We start from the raw sequence: 16,977 nt of genomic DNA, 5'->3' as shown, positions 1-16,977 counted from the left end.
CAGATAATAAGAAAATAGCAGAGCTTGGTTCAGACAGAAATGATTCAATTAGTCCATGATAATCTGGAGAGATATTGTAGATGAATTGCTTAGTTGAAGGAAATACCACCTCATAATCACCTAAATAAAATTTTATGGATTAAGGGAGACTTTTGCTTGGTGTTAGATGTTCACGCATGAACAATATGTTCTTAAGTATTCTCGAAGTATAGTATGCTCCTGTGTCTAATAGCTTTGAGAAGATTATTAATGACTCTTATCATGTGTGAGTGACATCTAAAACATTTTTAACACAATAATTTTTTTTTCTATGTGCATGCATTAAAATACATCACAACAAGCTATTAAAAAAAAAAGACTGTGCTTCTAAAAATCTAACTAAAAATAAAATGATAAATGTATACTCCTCTCATAGGTACCGAATGACATGTAGAACTTTTGCTTTGCAGTTCTTAACAGAGTACTGTCTACATTTTCAGTGGTAGTCCATTTACTATAGGGTCAAGTCAACTGTAATACAAAATCATATTTGAACAGGCTAAAGAAGTACATCCATTGGAACGTATTTTCAGGAATAGACTCTAAATGTTATAATTTTCCTGTCGATTTACTATTTCTCTTCAGGTTGGAGAGGAGTTCACTGTAATCTTCCATGCCAGAATGGTTACTATGGAGATGGATGTAGTAGATTATGTGATTGTGGAAACGGAGCATCATGTCATACCGTTACTGGAGAGTGTGAATGCACTCCTGGATGGTTACAACCCTCTTGTCTAACAGCTTGCAATGTGAGTCATAATTGCTTGAAAGTTATAATATCCATGCTTTAAAATTTTAGAGCATTTCGTAGACCAGAGAAACTAAAGCTTATATGAAATAAAGAAGTACACATTTGGCACATACAGAATGTAGAGGACAGTATTACCTCATTACTTTGCAAACTATTACTTGAATTATTTTGAACAATTTTTGATATCATTATGGATGAGTTATAAAGACAGAACACATACTTTTGTTCTTTATTCTGTCTGCCATATCAGTTACAGTAATATTTTGATATTAATGAAAACGTTTCTTGTTTAAAGAAATATTATTTCAGTGGTGAGTCCTTATATTGATATGATGATTATGTTTTTGAATGAAGCCATTGCATTTTGAGATCATCTTATGATGTGAGAAGCTTTCAAAGCATTTATTTATATTTATATTTTTCTCCAGCCAATGACCTTTGGACCTGAGTGTGTCAATACATGTAGTTACTGTGAAAATTCTTCAACCTGTTCTAATGTTGATGGTGTCTGTCAATGTAATAACCATTTCACAGGTAGGACTATACTATGGAAGAGAGAATAATTGAATATCTAATTCTTAATTCAATGCTGTATGTCACTCATGTATTTCACAATCAATTCAATAGTATAGGAAGCATTGATTGTCAATTAAAGTCAACATTGAGTAGCATATAATTTTTTCAGTATTGTTAGATAGGTGTACTGTAGTGATATGTGTTTTTACTCATTACCCAAATGGTAAACATATATGTTTATGTCGTGAAAGAAGATGTTTTAAAGTGATGATTGTTGGGGAAAAATTGTATATTGTATAAAGTCATTGGAATCAGTCTTAATAGTGTAGATAATCCATTGATTATATCTAAAGGAAATTCTAGAGTAAAGAAATATCTATGTATGTTTATCTATGTTCTTGACCATTTTTATTTCTCAATAGGTGTACTATGTTCCAGTACTTGTCCCAATGGTTTCTGGGGACCTTCTTGCTCTCAGACATGTCACTGTGAGAATGAAGGTTCATGCGATCCTGTGAATGGGACATGTCTATGTCCACCAGGATTCACTGGAGAGTTCTGTGAGTTAGGTAAGTGGCCAAGTATACAACAGCATGGTAAAGAATATTAGAATACCTATTGGAAAGTGATTGGATGAAAAGTTGATCCATTTGCACATAAATGAATTATGTGTACCTTTAAATCAATCCATCAAATTTAAAGGGTATAAATGCTTTAGTAAATTATTATGATTTCTTTTAGAAGTCTCAGTCTCTTTAATGACAGGGGAAATTGTGAAAATATTTAAAACTGATTGTGATCTTGTGTGATTTGAATTAATCATAGATATGATAATGGGATAAATGCTTTAGCTCTGAATATTTTTGAAATTATAAAATGATAAATTCATTCTGATTCTGTACCAAAGATACACAAATCATTTCCTAAGTTTGTGGTTTTATAGGGTTAATTTTCTTTTTAATATCACTTTAAAATTCTTTTATTCATGATTATTCTTCAAAGCTTTTCTGTCAAGTAAAGGGAACTTGATTATAATTTTCACTAGAAGAATATATCATAAAATATTCTTTGTTTCTCATTGAACCGTTATATGTTACAGTTTGTGATGAAGGTACATACGGCTATAATTGTGGGTACCCCTGTCCTGGTGTATGTATGAATGGTAATGCTACCTGTCATCCAAGAGATGGGAGTTGTACCTGTCTTCCTGGCTATCAAGGAGCTAACTGTGATAGACGTAAGAAAATATATCTATCTTCGTTTTGGCCCAAATATAGGTTTATAGCATCAAGAACATATAAATACTGCTGAAAATTGTATTTTGCAGTCAATTCATACTGATTTTTTGTTTTTGAATGAAATCGAATGAAATAAGAATTCAACAACTTTACAGAAATTCAAATTTAAATTAAAAATTGTGCTATATAAATGCTTATTATTATTATTATTATTAATGAAATATGTGAATTGTTTAATCCATGTCAGTGAATCATATCCATGGTTTTGTGTATATTTTACATCTCACAAGTAGTGTATTATTACTTCATAAACAAAAATGTTAGAATAAAGACATTAATTAATGAAGTTAAATCACAGAATAATTTTGTACATATCAATGAAAAATAAAAAGTTATTGGAGACCATCATTTACTTCTGCCTGTCTTTCATGTTTTAAGTTGTAATATTGGATTCTGATTACATTTTCCAGAGATTTACATAGTATTGGTCAGATCAAACTACCTGTCCTGTAATAACCGACAAACAATTTTTTCTTCATTTGATTCTTCTCTTACAGCTTGCCCTGCTGGATTCTATGGTGTTGGATGTTTACAGGAATGTGCTTGTAGTAAGAATTCAACATGTAACCCTGTCACTGGGCAATGTGAATGCTTACCTGGATGGATTGGACCTGATTGCAGTCAAAGTAAGTTCTTGGAGTTTATCTTTGAGATATTTCAACATATTCATGTTCTGTTACATTTAACTATATTCAATGGTGAATATTGAGGCTACAAAATAGTCATTAAATCAAGAGAAGCTGCAAAGCAATATATCAGATAATGTTGCTTCCTGACTTGAGATAAGTTGTAGGATTTGGGTCAGGGTAATTACATTTGTAAAGTTGTGCATGTTCAATTATATGACAGGTTACACATTGTTTTGCTGCCTTTATTCATTTCTTCATCAGAGCAAATATTACAGGAGCACATCCTCTTTGATTCTTTGTCCCTATAATAATACAGTACCCGGTAGGATGTGTAAGCCCATATAGTATGCTTAGCAATTGAGTCTTGGAACTCTTGTTGGAATGCTTCCCACGGAGTGGAGAAATTGCATACATTGTGTGCTGGCCACAAGGATCCGATGACTTGGTAATAATAATATCAATGTAAAGCACTTAAAAAACACAAAGTATTGAGTGCTATATAAACAACTATTATTATTTTGATTAATTCAGGATGTCCAGAAGGTCGGTATGGTTATGGATGTTCTTTCACATGTGACTGTGCACAAGGTGCATCCTGTGAGCCATATGATGGAGAATGTTTGTGTCCTATTGGATTCGGTGGACCAAGGTGTACAGAGAGTAAGTTCAATTATACCATTTCTGATTAATTAGAAGGAATGTACAAAGCTGTTTTGATGTAGCTAATAAAGTGCATCCCCAGCCTTATGGTGTTAACAAATTTATATCATTTCTAGTGATAGTGACTGTCTCATTTCTTGATCATATTCTGATATACTTCATCTTCATTTACGACCAAAAGACTCGCTAGTCCCATATCATAAAAGATATTTGATTGGCTGAGATAGTTTCTTTTGTCATTAAGGTATTTCAATTAAAAAAAGTTGATTGCTTCTGAAATTGTTAAAGATAAATAGGAAATTGAAAATATAGTGAGTCATTTATATGAATTTTATCAATGTACACCATGTAAAAATTTGCAATAATTTGATTATATTTAGACTGATTGATTGTTTGATCTACTGTAGTACAGTAAATGTTTTGATAGCTGTTTTGATATATTGAAGATTCATGACGAGAAGAGATTTTTACTTCATAAATTTGTCTTTTCTTTTATTTCAGGTTGTCCTAAAGGAAGATATGGTGAAGGCTGTAACTTTGTATGTGAATGCAATGAAAAAGGTACAGCATCATGTAGCCCACTGAATGGACATTGTGATTGTAGCACTGGTTATAGAGGGCATCGCTGTGAAAAATGTGAGTTATTCACTTTATTGTAAATTCATTGTAAAAATTGTCTCCAGTAGTATTTTAGATAAAGAGGCAATTGAAAATTTGGCTAATAACCCCATTGTCATAAAAAAACTTATTGTTATTAAATTGAATGACTTATCATATTATCATGTAAATATATTATCATTATAATCATTAAATTGCAAAGCAATGAAATTACCCCTTAAATATATGGATAAAATTAAGTTTGATTGTCTCAAAAATAGAGATTTGTTGAAAATAATTAGGTAAAATCAATCAATTAATTAACCAAAGAAACATAATTTGTAAGAAATAAACACCAAATATGAGAATACATTATCCTTTGAGTCATCATACCCTCTTGAAAATGCACAGATTTCAATTTATGTTTGAATTCATGTGAGTTTTAAATTAAGATATGTTTTCGTCATTGATTTCTTGCAGTGTGTGTACCAGGAACATATGGAATCAACTGTCAGTTTGACTGCAAGTGTCAGCATCAATCAGACTGTAATCCTGTAACTGGACAATGTGATTGTTCACCTGGATGGATTGGTGATACATGTCAATTAAGTGAGAAGGGTTACCAATCTTATCTTTAGAATTCCATCTCCCCTCATACGATAAGTTATCACATCATTTAACATTTCCTTGAATACAAAAGTGATAAGAATGTCAAAGCTGATTTCACTATGAAGGGATTTAGTGCCTGTTTATAATTTTAATCCTGTCTTTGTTCAAGTGATGATAATCAAGTTCTAAAAATGGGTTTCATATGATCATATTCAAAGAAATTGGTAAAATTTAGATATTCATACAAAAGAACATTTTCTCGTGCCAGGAAACTGGCAGGAGAAAACTGGTGATAGTTACAAATATGTTAATTATCTTGATTTGTTCTTCATTAGAACTGTCCTATCATGGGTTATTTCAATTATATACATATTTACATCAAGGCTACTTTACTTTTGTTTTATTACAGAATGTCCACCAAGTCACTATGGTATGTTCTGTAATAACACATGTTCATGCCCAGGAAAAGCTGAATGTGATCATGTGAGTGGGCTGTGTTTATGTCCAGCTGGTTTTTATGGTGAAGATTGTAAACAAGGTAAGTCTGTAATAACAGGAATTTCATCTGTTTTAACTAGTGAATTCTTTTCTTGATTTGACATTCCAAATTGGTTTTTTAGATATTACTTTATCAAATCTATTCTCCTGTAAATAATGTTAAAATATCCCGTGGACTCATACATATGATAGTAAATAACTAAAAAAAAAAGAGAAAAGAAAAGCCTCTTTATGATTTTGTTTACCCCCCAAAAGGGTTTGTCATTGTTCTATTTCATTACTAAAAGTCCTTAATCTGCTATAATGTGTAACATAGTAATATGCAATAGATAGGCATCTGTATTCTTGTGATGAAATGAGAAAATGTGAATAACGTTTGTTTGGAGTAACTACTGGGAAGTGTTTTACACTCTTTGAAAAAAAAACCCCAGAAATAAAGAATGATTGCATCCTTTTCCTGTTATAGTTTGTGGGCCAGGATTCTATGGATCAAACTGCAAGGAAACATGTAACTGCCCTAATTCTAACTATGTATGTGATTCAGTCAGAGGGTGTGTATGTCCTGATAATGTCTATGGTGGCAAGTGTAATATTGGTAAGTGTGGAGTGATATAATTCATATTGTCAACTTCCATTCATAAATGGCTCTGGAGGGTTTTATGGTATCTTTCACATTTACTAGTATTTGATTAATTTTATAATTCAGTCTTAATTGTTGAGGTAGTCAAACTCAGTGTACCATAGTATCCCGGCATAGTATCATAGATTTGCAAGCCCTTAAGTTGTCTCAAATTTGTCTGAAGCCACATGGAAATATTTCTTTACAATTGAAGCCATTATTATGAACTTAAAAATTTCAACAAGTGAGGTGTGTTCAGATATGCTAAATTCAAATTTGAAAAGGATAAGAATGCAAATTTCCCTCCATAGTTTTAGCATTTAATAATTTTCCCCTGTTGACCACTTTATAACTTTATACATATCCACATTGAAATCACAATTAATTTTTAATGTATATTCTTGAATATATTTCCATTTGTGTTTATAGCTGGAATCAAGAATCAACAGACAGGTCTGATGTCTGGTGGACCAATGATTGGTATTATAATGGGTATTATTATCTTCATTCTTATTATTCTACTAATGTTGGTGTTCCTATGGAGAAGAAGATACAGAGGTAAACCAGACTATGGATTTGCTATCTCGTGAGTACTTCATGAATCTTTTATGATATTTCCATGATAAAGACTTATTTTGTAAAATTAAAAAAATGTATATTCATGATATTGGTTTTGCTGTCTTCTGCAGTAATGGCTTTCAATTTCTTAGTTGCATACTTGTGAAAATGGAAAAAAAGCTTAAGCTGCCAATATTCAACTTCTTACAAAATGATGGCAGTAGTATTAATTGTGTACTAATGAAAATTTGATTAGTTTTTCATATTCATAACAATTTATCTCAACATTTCTTCGTACATTTAGGTAATAAAATTTAGAATAGCTTTTTTTCACATAAAGTGCAATCTTTTTGGTGAGATAGCAAAAACGGATTGATGATATTAATTATATGACAGGGTATTAGTTTGGTTCAGCTTTTTATAAGGCCAGATTTCTGTTTATTTGGCCAAATTTCTGTTTATTTCTAGATATTCAAGAGGTGATATGATGAACTCGTCTGGTCCTACTGTGGTATCCAATGGTAACGCTCATAGTTTACCTGCAGCCAGAGACTCACCTGTAGGAGCTAAGGGTAACAACAAACTCAAACTACAGAATGTCAATCCTTTATTTATGGCACCAGTTAAAAATATTGAAGATGACGGCATGTGTGGGGGCGCTGTTGGAGGCAAATCATTTGGTGAGTTGAGTATGATGTAACATTTAATTGCTTTATCTTTCACAATTCTTGCATATTAAGGTGTCTTCTATTGAGAGATGGGAGATCATTAACTTTGTATACTTGTTTTAATGGCTCATAATACATAATAAACTATGGGTTGAATGGGTTAAGAGCTTAGATTGTGAAGCATATTTAAGGACAAAGAAAAAATACATCAAAAATATAAATATAATTATTGTTTTCCATATCAGTGAATATTAAATTGTAATCCAACCATAGTAAATGTTTATTTTCATCAATTATATAAGTGAATGAAATGAACTTAATATCATTTTTTTGGTATGAATTAGGTAAACAAATCGTGAGCACTTTGGGCCAATTGGGAAAGCATGTTAGAGATATTGGTTATTATTATTATCATTATTGTTATATTTATCCTGGTTGTTTCCTTGTCTCATGTATTCAAATGTAGAGGCCATCCATTGAAAAAAGTAACCCATTATAAACTCTCTTTTTATAATTAAAGGAGAATGAAACTCTTGGAGCAAGTTAGCTTTTGTGAAAGCAGAAAATCAAAGAATAAGATCAACAAAAGTTTGAGTAAAATAGGACTAGCAATAGAAGAGTTATGAGCATTTGAATGTCGAGATCACTAATGCTATGGAGATCCTCCCATTGGCAATGCGACCAAGATCTATGATGTCACAGATGAACAACTCTCCCCTTTTGGACACTGAAAATATACCCCAAAACATCTCTTTTTGCTCATTCTAATCGTATGACAAACGATTAATCAATGATATAATGTTGTGAAACCTCTGTACTTGTCCTCTCATAAAGAGAACACCTCACCTTGTGATAGACTCTATAAAAGTGAGAATATAAGTGAAATAAGTACTAAAGTAATGAGGGAGTTGTACGTGTGTGACATCACAGATCTTGGTCGCATTGCCAATGGGAGGATCTACATGGCATTAGTGATCTCAATATTCAAATGCTCATAACTTTCTTATTATTCATTCAATCTTCCTCAAACTTTCAACAATATGTTTCTTCGATTTTTCTCTTTGATATGGATTCAGCTGGTTTCAAGGGTTTCATTCTCCTTTAAGTATAGATTATTTTTCCTGTTGAAACTGTAAAAGTAGCTCCCAATACTTATGTTCAGGATATGAAATATATGTTTGTTGTTTTGATTCTCAGATATTTGACTCTATGCCAAAGGCTAGTGATGCTGATGAATGAAAGTTGTATTGGGCTGTACATAGTTGATTTGGATTTTGGAAATATTCCAAGCTCTTAGCTAGAAACTCACCAGTAATTGTCATTACTTAAAGTTCTTATTTCCCTTTTCCCCGAGAGTGGAAGTTACAGAAAATGGGCATGATTAGTTAAATGGTATAATTAGACATACATAGAAGTCATTGTAAACAAACCACATTTTCTTAAAGTATGAAGTGCTACCTTTCATATCTATAGTGATTAAATTATATAAGAAAAGAAATGGTTGGGTTGTAATATTTCATGGAAATTTCAGCACTTCAGTTAAAAAATATAACCTTTTTTTATGAGAATTGATAAATGAAAATGCTAATTCATATAGAGTTTGAGTTCATATTAATTCCTTGTGGAATCGAAATCAACCAAAAATTTACTTTGCAAATACAAATGAAATTCCATTATAAAGAGTTTTTGAAATTGTTGTATGCTTTTTAGTCATGGAAGACAAGGTTGACAACTCATATGAAACAACGATTCCGCCTCCTCTTCCCCCAGGGAGGGGTGATGAGGATCACTATGAAGAGGGTAAACATTTCTAAATCAATATCTTGCAGGCAAAAACAGAACTAACACACTGCTCCCAATGTGTACATTCATTTATTGTGTTATATATTCCTGATACATGTATTATATATGTGTGTGCATTTACTAATGCTCTAGAATATGCATTGCATCAGTTTACAAATTGTTTTCCCTATCCCTTAATGAGCAGCAATAGTACGTAATGGCCATACCAAGTGTTTGCCAAAGAGTGAAACAGCATGAAAATGAAATACTTTAATCAGTTCATAATCATTATTCATTTTTTTGTCCTCCGTCATACTTCAAAATGCACACTTTCATTATCATATTTTTAAAAATCAATTACATACCTTAATAGTATTTTTATTCTGTAAGAGGTAGTAGCTGTGCTGGTAATAACAAGAGCGAAATTGTCATTAATATGTGATATACACAATAAGCAGACTTCTATAATATGTCAGGTATTGATTTGAAATAAACAAACCTGATTTCAGCTCTATGTAACACACTTAAGGTGTAGTATACTATTAGATATCTATCAGAGTGTGATGTAAGTGTCATATTGAATAGCTTGTAGTGTAATACTGGTAACATTAATGGGATTGTTATTATATTTTTCTTGACCAATTATTGTTCTGTTCAATATTCAGTTATAGTCACATGCTCATCACAGTTGTCATCACAGTCACTGCAATCATCATTACCGTATCACATCATTATTATCATATCACATCATCAGCCATGCAAAATATAATAAGATGTAAGAAGGCAAGCCCTTCACACAATGGCTTGCCCTTCCAAATCTTTTAAGTTTAACAAATTCGAATGTCCACTTGCATAAGCATAAGTTTTTTTTAAATTGATATGTCATGATAACAAAGAGACTCAAATATATTTGTGAGCAGTCTGTGTGTGAATTCCACTTTAAAGTGGGTCCACTACATATTGACCACCTCTTTTGAAACTGCACCTTATGCGCATAGGGATAATACGTGGGAGATGCGTGCAGAGTGAACACAAAACAATTAGAATTGATTCAACAAGAGACAAAAATTAGGTGTAAGATAAATAGTTTTGTAGATATGATGCTCAGATAATTGAAATGCAAAGGATTGTTTATAATCTGCAATTTGTTTATGAATTATATTGCTTTTGTGTGGATCTTATGCATTACTAGATTAGATGGTGTTAATATGTCTTACTGAGTCAAACTGAAATACTGGAACAGTACTGTGTATTTACAGTATAACGGGCATATGCCATGTAGTTTTCCCAACCAATGTAACCCCCAAAATTTCATTGTATTGTTTCGAAGCATATATGAAAATATATATATCTAATTATTGATGATGTGAGTAAAAATCTCTTATTATACTGTGAGTATAAAATTACATAATAAATTGAACTACATGTGTGGAATTCTTTTTAAGGCAATGAGATTACCATGTTTGAAATATCATACTAATTAGAAATATAAAAATAGAGTTCCTGTAATCTCAATATGCTTCTTGTAAGTGCATTGTGATTTAAAATGCAGTATCATGATTTTGCTTTTTACCACCAAATTTCATAACGAATATTTATGTTTTCAAATCTAGCTCAGCATACATAGTAACATAACTTTTGTACAAATTATATTGTATCTCCTTTCCTGCTGTAGACTCTAACTGTGAAAAAGCTACTAACTCTTATGAGTGTATACCTCCAGCTGTCCCACCTCTTAGAACTAATATCAATCAGTTTGATGGCAAAGAACCAAATAAAATACAACCTGGAAAATCAAAAAGTAAGTATATCATCCTCACATGTTTCTATTACATTTAAGTAAAGAAAAACAAGTTTATTTGAACCATGTCTTGTGGAAGCACTTCAGATGTAGTTATGTAGCAAATCTCATTGTCCGAATCGATGCCTGTTTGTTGTATTTGCTTTGTATTTGAATAAAATAATATTCTCATTGGCTAGTGCCCTTGATTGATGCAGAAAATAAGTAGAAGTATAACCAAATTATAAAGTTATTTTCAGATTAAAAGGCTGTGTTGAAATTGCATCCTTGATTGGAAGTAAATTGGTTGTAGTTGCCGGTTTTCTTAAATAATACACTAAATGCATGTGGAAAGGTTGAAAGCCCCATCCTTGTAGCTGACAGGACTGTTAACTTGATACTACCTGTTGTGTTTTGTTCCTTATTTATGTTTTGGATTGTGAATCCCCCAATTTGATAGTTTAGTCAGTATTTTATATCGTGTATTACATGTAGATAGGAAAAATATATGTTTTTGTTATAATAAAGAGTCAATAATTGACCACTTTAAAGTTTGAAATATATTGATCATTGTTAGCAGTCTTTATTAATTTGACACTTTAATATTTCTCCTTATTTCAGTTTTTAAACAGGCTAAGAACAGCAGCCCGATTTTGAACCGCTACTCTATGCCTGGAGATTCAACAGAGAACATCTATGCTGATATAGATGAAATGATGTTAGCTCAAGCTAGGAAAGCTTCTCAACCATTACCACCAGTACCTGATAACTATTCTAGTATACCAAGAAATACACCAGCATTGCCATGTCAAGGTATAATATACTCTCTTGATGCTCTTAACGTTTATAGATCTATAAAGTTGTTGATTTGTATGTCACTAACCATAACTAGGCTTTGAAATTAAGTTGAGCCAGATTTATTGGACTGAAATGTAAGATTTCATTTTTGTGATCCTGACCTATCCCAAACTTGAACTTTATCTGTTTGGAACTTTGGATATGAAAGTCTATTTGTAACAGAAGATCAATTTCGTTATATTAAGCACAATGTGTTTGTTTGGGCTTGTTTAGGTTACAATCCATTATGAAAATTACGAATCTTTCTTTTGCTGGGCATATATTTGTAGAGAAATGACTTGAATGTAAATGTGTATGATGTTTACGGTATGTTGTTTATGATATAATGAAGAGTAGATTAAAAGAGGCTGTATACTATTTGCTCTGGAGACAATCAATGGAAAATTCTTCACAGTAATACAAACTTAAAACTTAACCTCAAACCTAACACTGTTTTTGTCCTGATGATATTGTAAACAGAAAAACAACAAAGAAGCCCCAAACAAACTGCTTCCCTCAAAAACAACAATCTGAACCTTAACCCTATGTTTTTGAAGAAGTAAACACAATCACCAATAAATGTATTATAGTCAAGTAGAACCACAACATGACCGTCAAGTTGGGTGTATATGTGCAATTTTTTTGAAGAAAGTTGTAGTATAGGGTGTCTACTTCAAGAATCCGACAGGTGCAACTTGGGCACCCTAGGGCATTTTTTTTTAAGATTGACGTCATAAGCCACCCCCATAAACATATCATGTTTGATATCAAATAATAGCAAATGCAAAATCAAATCCACATATATGAATCACAAGGCATTTATATTGCGTTCACACCAATTAAAGGTCATATAATTTTGATCATATCTACCTGACTATTATTGAAGTTAACTCATCAGCCATGAGGATAATGTATACCTGAATAATTATATAAGAATTGGAGGATTGGATAGTCAATGGTTAAATATTAAACCGGTAATGATTTTATTTAAACCTTGTCTTCTTCACAAGAGACTAGGCAAGGTTTGAGAAATAATATCTAACTTTAATGTTTGCATTGTCTTTTTTTCTTTCACAGAACCTCTTTTATCATCAATGGAGGAATCAAGTATGAAGAGTAGTACGTTACCATCTCAGCTGCCAGACCAATCTCATATGTATGATAACACACCGAGAGGGTTACATTCTACCAGTCTCTCTGGATCATTACCAACCACACCACACATTGAAGAAGATGAGTTTATTGAACTCAGTAAGAGATCAAGACCGACTCTCAATTCATAGGCTTTACTTAATAGTAGACTTCAATGTAGATACTTGCTATACTTTTAGAGTTACAGAAAATTGTAACTTAGATGTTGTTTTTAGTTTCAACTTTCCGAACTATTACCAGGTACACTTCCATTAGTTCATGTGAATGTGGCATACCAAAGGACTCACACTAAACTCTGTGCCATCTGCTTCTTCAAGATCATGGCAAAATAGATATCCAAATCCCGCATTCAGTGATTGGATAATCTTTTAAATCTGGATCAATTTGTATACTCAATTTCAAAATGTACCTTTATAGTTAAAGTTACTCTGTCATCATTCTTGTATATGAAAATGGTACATATCATTAATATACAGCAAATTGATTGTCTGATACAATTGGTTTATAAAAAACAAGTTATGCCTTGTTTGTTTTTGTATGAAAGGATCCTTATGAATCTTCAGCAAACCAATATCAGTATTTCAATTTTTATGCATTTCTTTTTTCATTTATGATGCAAGGTAAATCCAATTTGATACAATATACTTGACTTCATCGTATGATGTGTATATTAGTTTTCAGTATTTCGTTTGCTCATGTACTTATTCCAAATTAGTAGTACTTCAAATTATGATGAATACAGCCAACTGCTATGTAAAAATTTCCAATAAAAGATGTATGCAAGTAATGCTGTTGAGTAGAATTCTGGTATACATGCGTTTGGTTGAAATTTCACTAGCTGATCATCACAACCTGGAAATATCAGTATGATTAAAATGATTAGACATAGATGAAAATTAGTTGAAAATGTAATTGATGATATCTAGGAAATTGAAGTACGAGAAATGCAGATTAATTTTGTACATGTAGCTATGCTTCTTCATATGACATCACTGATTCCAACCCTATCTAATGTTAAAAGTGAATTCCTAAAATATATCTCCTTGGAATCAGTCATAGGCTTATCATAATTGAATTTCTTAATTAAAAGATTGAATAGTATTGCAAAGAACAGGCCTTGAGAGGCATAAAGTCTATTTTTTCATCTATGTTTTCACCTTTTCTAAATTAAAAAAAAATGCAACTCGTGTACTATAGAAAGAGGGTAAAAATCATGTTAAGTTTGTTTGTATTCTTGATTTGCATGTACATTAGCTTGTTGGCTGTCTTCTAAAACGGTTAAAGTTTATTTTTCTTCCGAAAACCACTTGCTTCTTCTAATATTTATATAACGTTTCTGTTGCCTGTAAACTTGCCAATGAACTCAACCAAATACGACATGACATGATGCTTTGTTAACGTACAAGTACAATATGTTTGTTGAATTGTATAAATAACATGTACGAGTCTTAAAAGTTGTTTGTATTAAACATCCAATGCGACAGCTTGCTTTTGATTAGTTTATACATGTACCTTTATAATAGTCATCAGCTACTGTATATGCCATCTTGTGGATATGATATTTCACGATTTGCTTCAACATTAAAAATTCACAAGTCCATGTTTGCAATTTTATTGCATTGTCATTCACTTTGCATTGATTCAGAAAGGAAGAAATTTTATTTAAAGTGAAGTTGTAAACAGATGCCGTGAAATATTCTACGTATACAGTATTTACGACCTCCAGACTGACCAATCAAGGCCATTCTGACATTAGTCTCATTGTTGTAACTATTATATACATGTATAATATGGAACAATACATTTTAAGATGTATTTTCTACCCACCAAAGCAAATCCCAAAGTTAGATTGTATGTTGGTGATGTAAAAGACAACTTTTTGATATTAACTATAAAAACCTTGTAATATAGTAGTTAGTATGCTATTTTATGAAAAATAATTTTGTATATGATGTACTTTATATGTAAATCAACTCTTGGAATGAATTCCATTTTCATGATTGTGAATATTTATAATTTCTGTGTATATAATCATGCTCAGTTGTAATATAAAATGTAAAGTTTTTATATACTTTATTGCCCATTAATTGAAAAGAGGAAACATGGTCTAAAACGGCAACATAATACTGGAGAAAAATGTTTTCCCTGGATATTTTGGGTAAAATACAATAATAAATGCCCAATAATGTTTTCCTTTCTCCAGTGTTATGCTGATCTTCTGCATAATTTTAATAACATTGTGGACTGAAGAGAACATGGACTCCATGTCGTTCTCAGAAGTATTCCTTTGTAATGGTTTAAACCTGGTGGGGGAAAATGAACATATTCTTGTTAAATGTACTTTCAATGTATTTTTCTTCTGAAAAACATTTGAATTATATAAAATATTTGTCAGTCAGCCCAAGTGAAATATGACAACAAATTAAAATACATGACAAGAAATTAAAATCCTTCAAGCACTAAAATTTAAACTTCATGACCTTGCAATGTGATTGTTTAATGAATCTTTTTTTTTTTTTGGTTGGCAAATTACTGCTCTTTAAATGCATGAATGTGTCTTCCTAATTGCATACCTGTATTTTCATACATATTTTCTGATCTTCTTTCATTTATGTTTGTGCGTAATTTAAAAATTCTGAAATATTATCAATAGCAAAAGCAATTCTATCACCTTTCTCCATATTCCAATAACAATAATTCTTTCTACTTGAGTATATTGTAATAAATCAATTGAATTCTTCAAAATATAATTATACTTATTCAATCCATTGATTTACCAAATGGTCTGTGTTTTGTATAATGTAATTTTTTCCAGATGAAATAATTTAGATTCAACAAGATCATTAATGCTTTTTGTTATTATTGTTCTTTATCAAATCAATCACTATGAATTATAAAATAATTGATACCTGTGGTCTGTTTTATAAAGACTTACAACTCTGCCATTATACTTTACCATGGTAACCTTGATTATGATTGGCTGCTTAGCCCTGTTACCATGGTAATTGCCATGATGGCATTGTTCCCATAGTTGTAACTTTATGAAATGTGTCTTTGGTAGGTCTTATATTATTTTCTCAATCATCTCAATGACTATTTTCAAATAAACAGTGTATGTGTAATATATATACCAATAAAATGCAGAATGTCCATCATAACGTAACAGCAACTTATTTCAAAAAAGAAATTGTAAAGGATATTTATTATATCAAATGACAGTTGACGTATCTTTAATGTCACAAAAGCAATCCTGTACACAATGAGTTTGTTTTTTATACAAAAATGGAAATTTGATGTTGACATTAAATAATATGAAATTATGAAAAGTTAAGTATTATTGATTTTATTGGTATGGAAATTTATACATTCTTGACCTTGCATTAGACTATGGTCTGTACAGACGAAGGTTATTGTACAGTATGGTGCAATCTTAACTTGCCTGAAGTCTGAAGTTTTAAGTCTGTAAAATATATATTAATGTCATACTGTAATTGTAAATATAATATTAGTATTCATATCGCAACATTTGACTTGGTGTTCATTTTTGTTTTGTGTTAAAAAATATCAGCATCAGAGTTACAAGCAGCTGTTCATGTTCTCAAAGCTTGAATATCATGATCTCTTGATTTGTTGTTCCTCTATTTCCCCATCCACCTTTGACCATTCACATCTTTTCTAAGTAAGCCCATTGCTTTTTATGAAACTATTCTCTTAAAGCCTATCTATAGTTTTGGTCAATCCACCAAAATGAGGCTCTAACTCTTCCAATCCATTTCCAGATTATATAAATGTGTATATGCCATAAAACAGACATGTAGAGGATATGAAATGAAAATTCATTTGATCTGGTGCCCGATCAAAATAAAATATCTGTTTTTTCATTTGATATACCGGAAGCATGGATTGGGCTGGAAATATCAGGATATACATTTTGTAGATTCTGAATATCAAATCCCTGAAAGTGCAAGATAAATACTCGGAGCT

At 31.4% G+C, this 16,977-nt stretch overlaps 1 protein-coding gene across 1 annotated transcript in view; it reads left to right on the top strand.

Moving 5' to 3' along the window:
* The window catches only part of LOC129255436 (multiple epidermal growth factor-like domains protein 10), a 38,372-nt gene extending 21,856 nt beyond the window's left edge, over positions 1-16,516 (top strand). Inside the window, exons 8-23 of the mRNA XM_064096042.1 lie at positions 625-788; positions 1,219-1,324; positions 1,729-1,875; positions 2,406-2,543; positions 3,102-3,230; positions 3,765-3,893; positions 4,395-4,529; positions 4,971-5,099; positions 5,509-5,637; positions 6,064-6,192; positions 6,646-6,802; positions 7,243-7,454; positions 9,153-9,242; positions 10,900-11,025; positions 11,626-11,817; positions 12,919-16,516. Of these exons, the coding sequence (XP_063952112.1) occupies positions 625-788; positions 1,219-1,324; positions 1,729-1,875; positions 2,406-2,543; positions 3,102-3,230; positions 3,765-3,893; positions 4,395-4,529; positions 4,971-5,099; positions 5,509-5,637; positions 6,064-6,192; positions 6,646-6,802; positions 7,243-7,454; positions 9,153-9,242; positions 10,900-11,025; positions 11,626-11,817; positions 12,919-13,124 (2,318 nt within the window). The 3' untranslated portion in view covers positions 13,125-16,516. The remainder of the gene's footprint in view (positions 1-624; positions 789-1,218; positions 1,325-1,728; positions 1,876-2,405; positions 2,544-3,101; positions 3,231-3,764; positions 3,894-4,394; positions 4,530-4,970; positions 5,100-5,508; positions 5,638-6,063; positions 6,193-6,645; positions 6,803-7,242; positions 7,455-9,152; positions 9,243-10,899; positions 11,026-11,625; positions 11,818-12,918) is intronic.
* Positions 16,517-16,977: the final 461 nt, after the last annotated feature.

Source organism: Lytechinus pictus, chromosome 3 (assembly GCF_037042905.1).
Source record: "Lytechinus pictus isolate F3 Inbred chromosome 3, Lp3.0, whole genome shotgun sequence".
NCBI lineage: Eukaryota > Metazoa > Echinodermata > Echinoidea > Temnopleuroida > Toxopneustidae > Lytechinus > Lytechinus pictus.
This window is presented reverse-complemented; position numbering and strand designations above follow the sequence as displayed.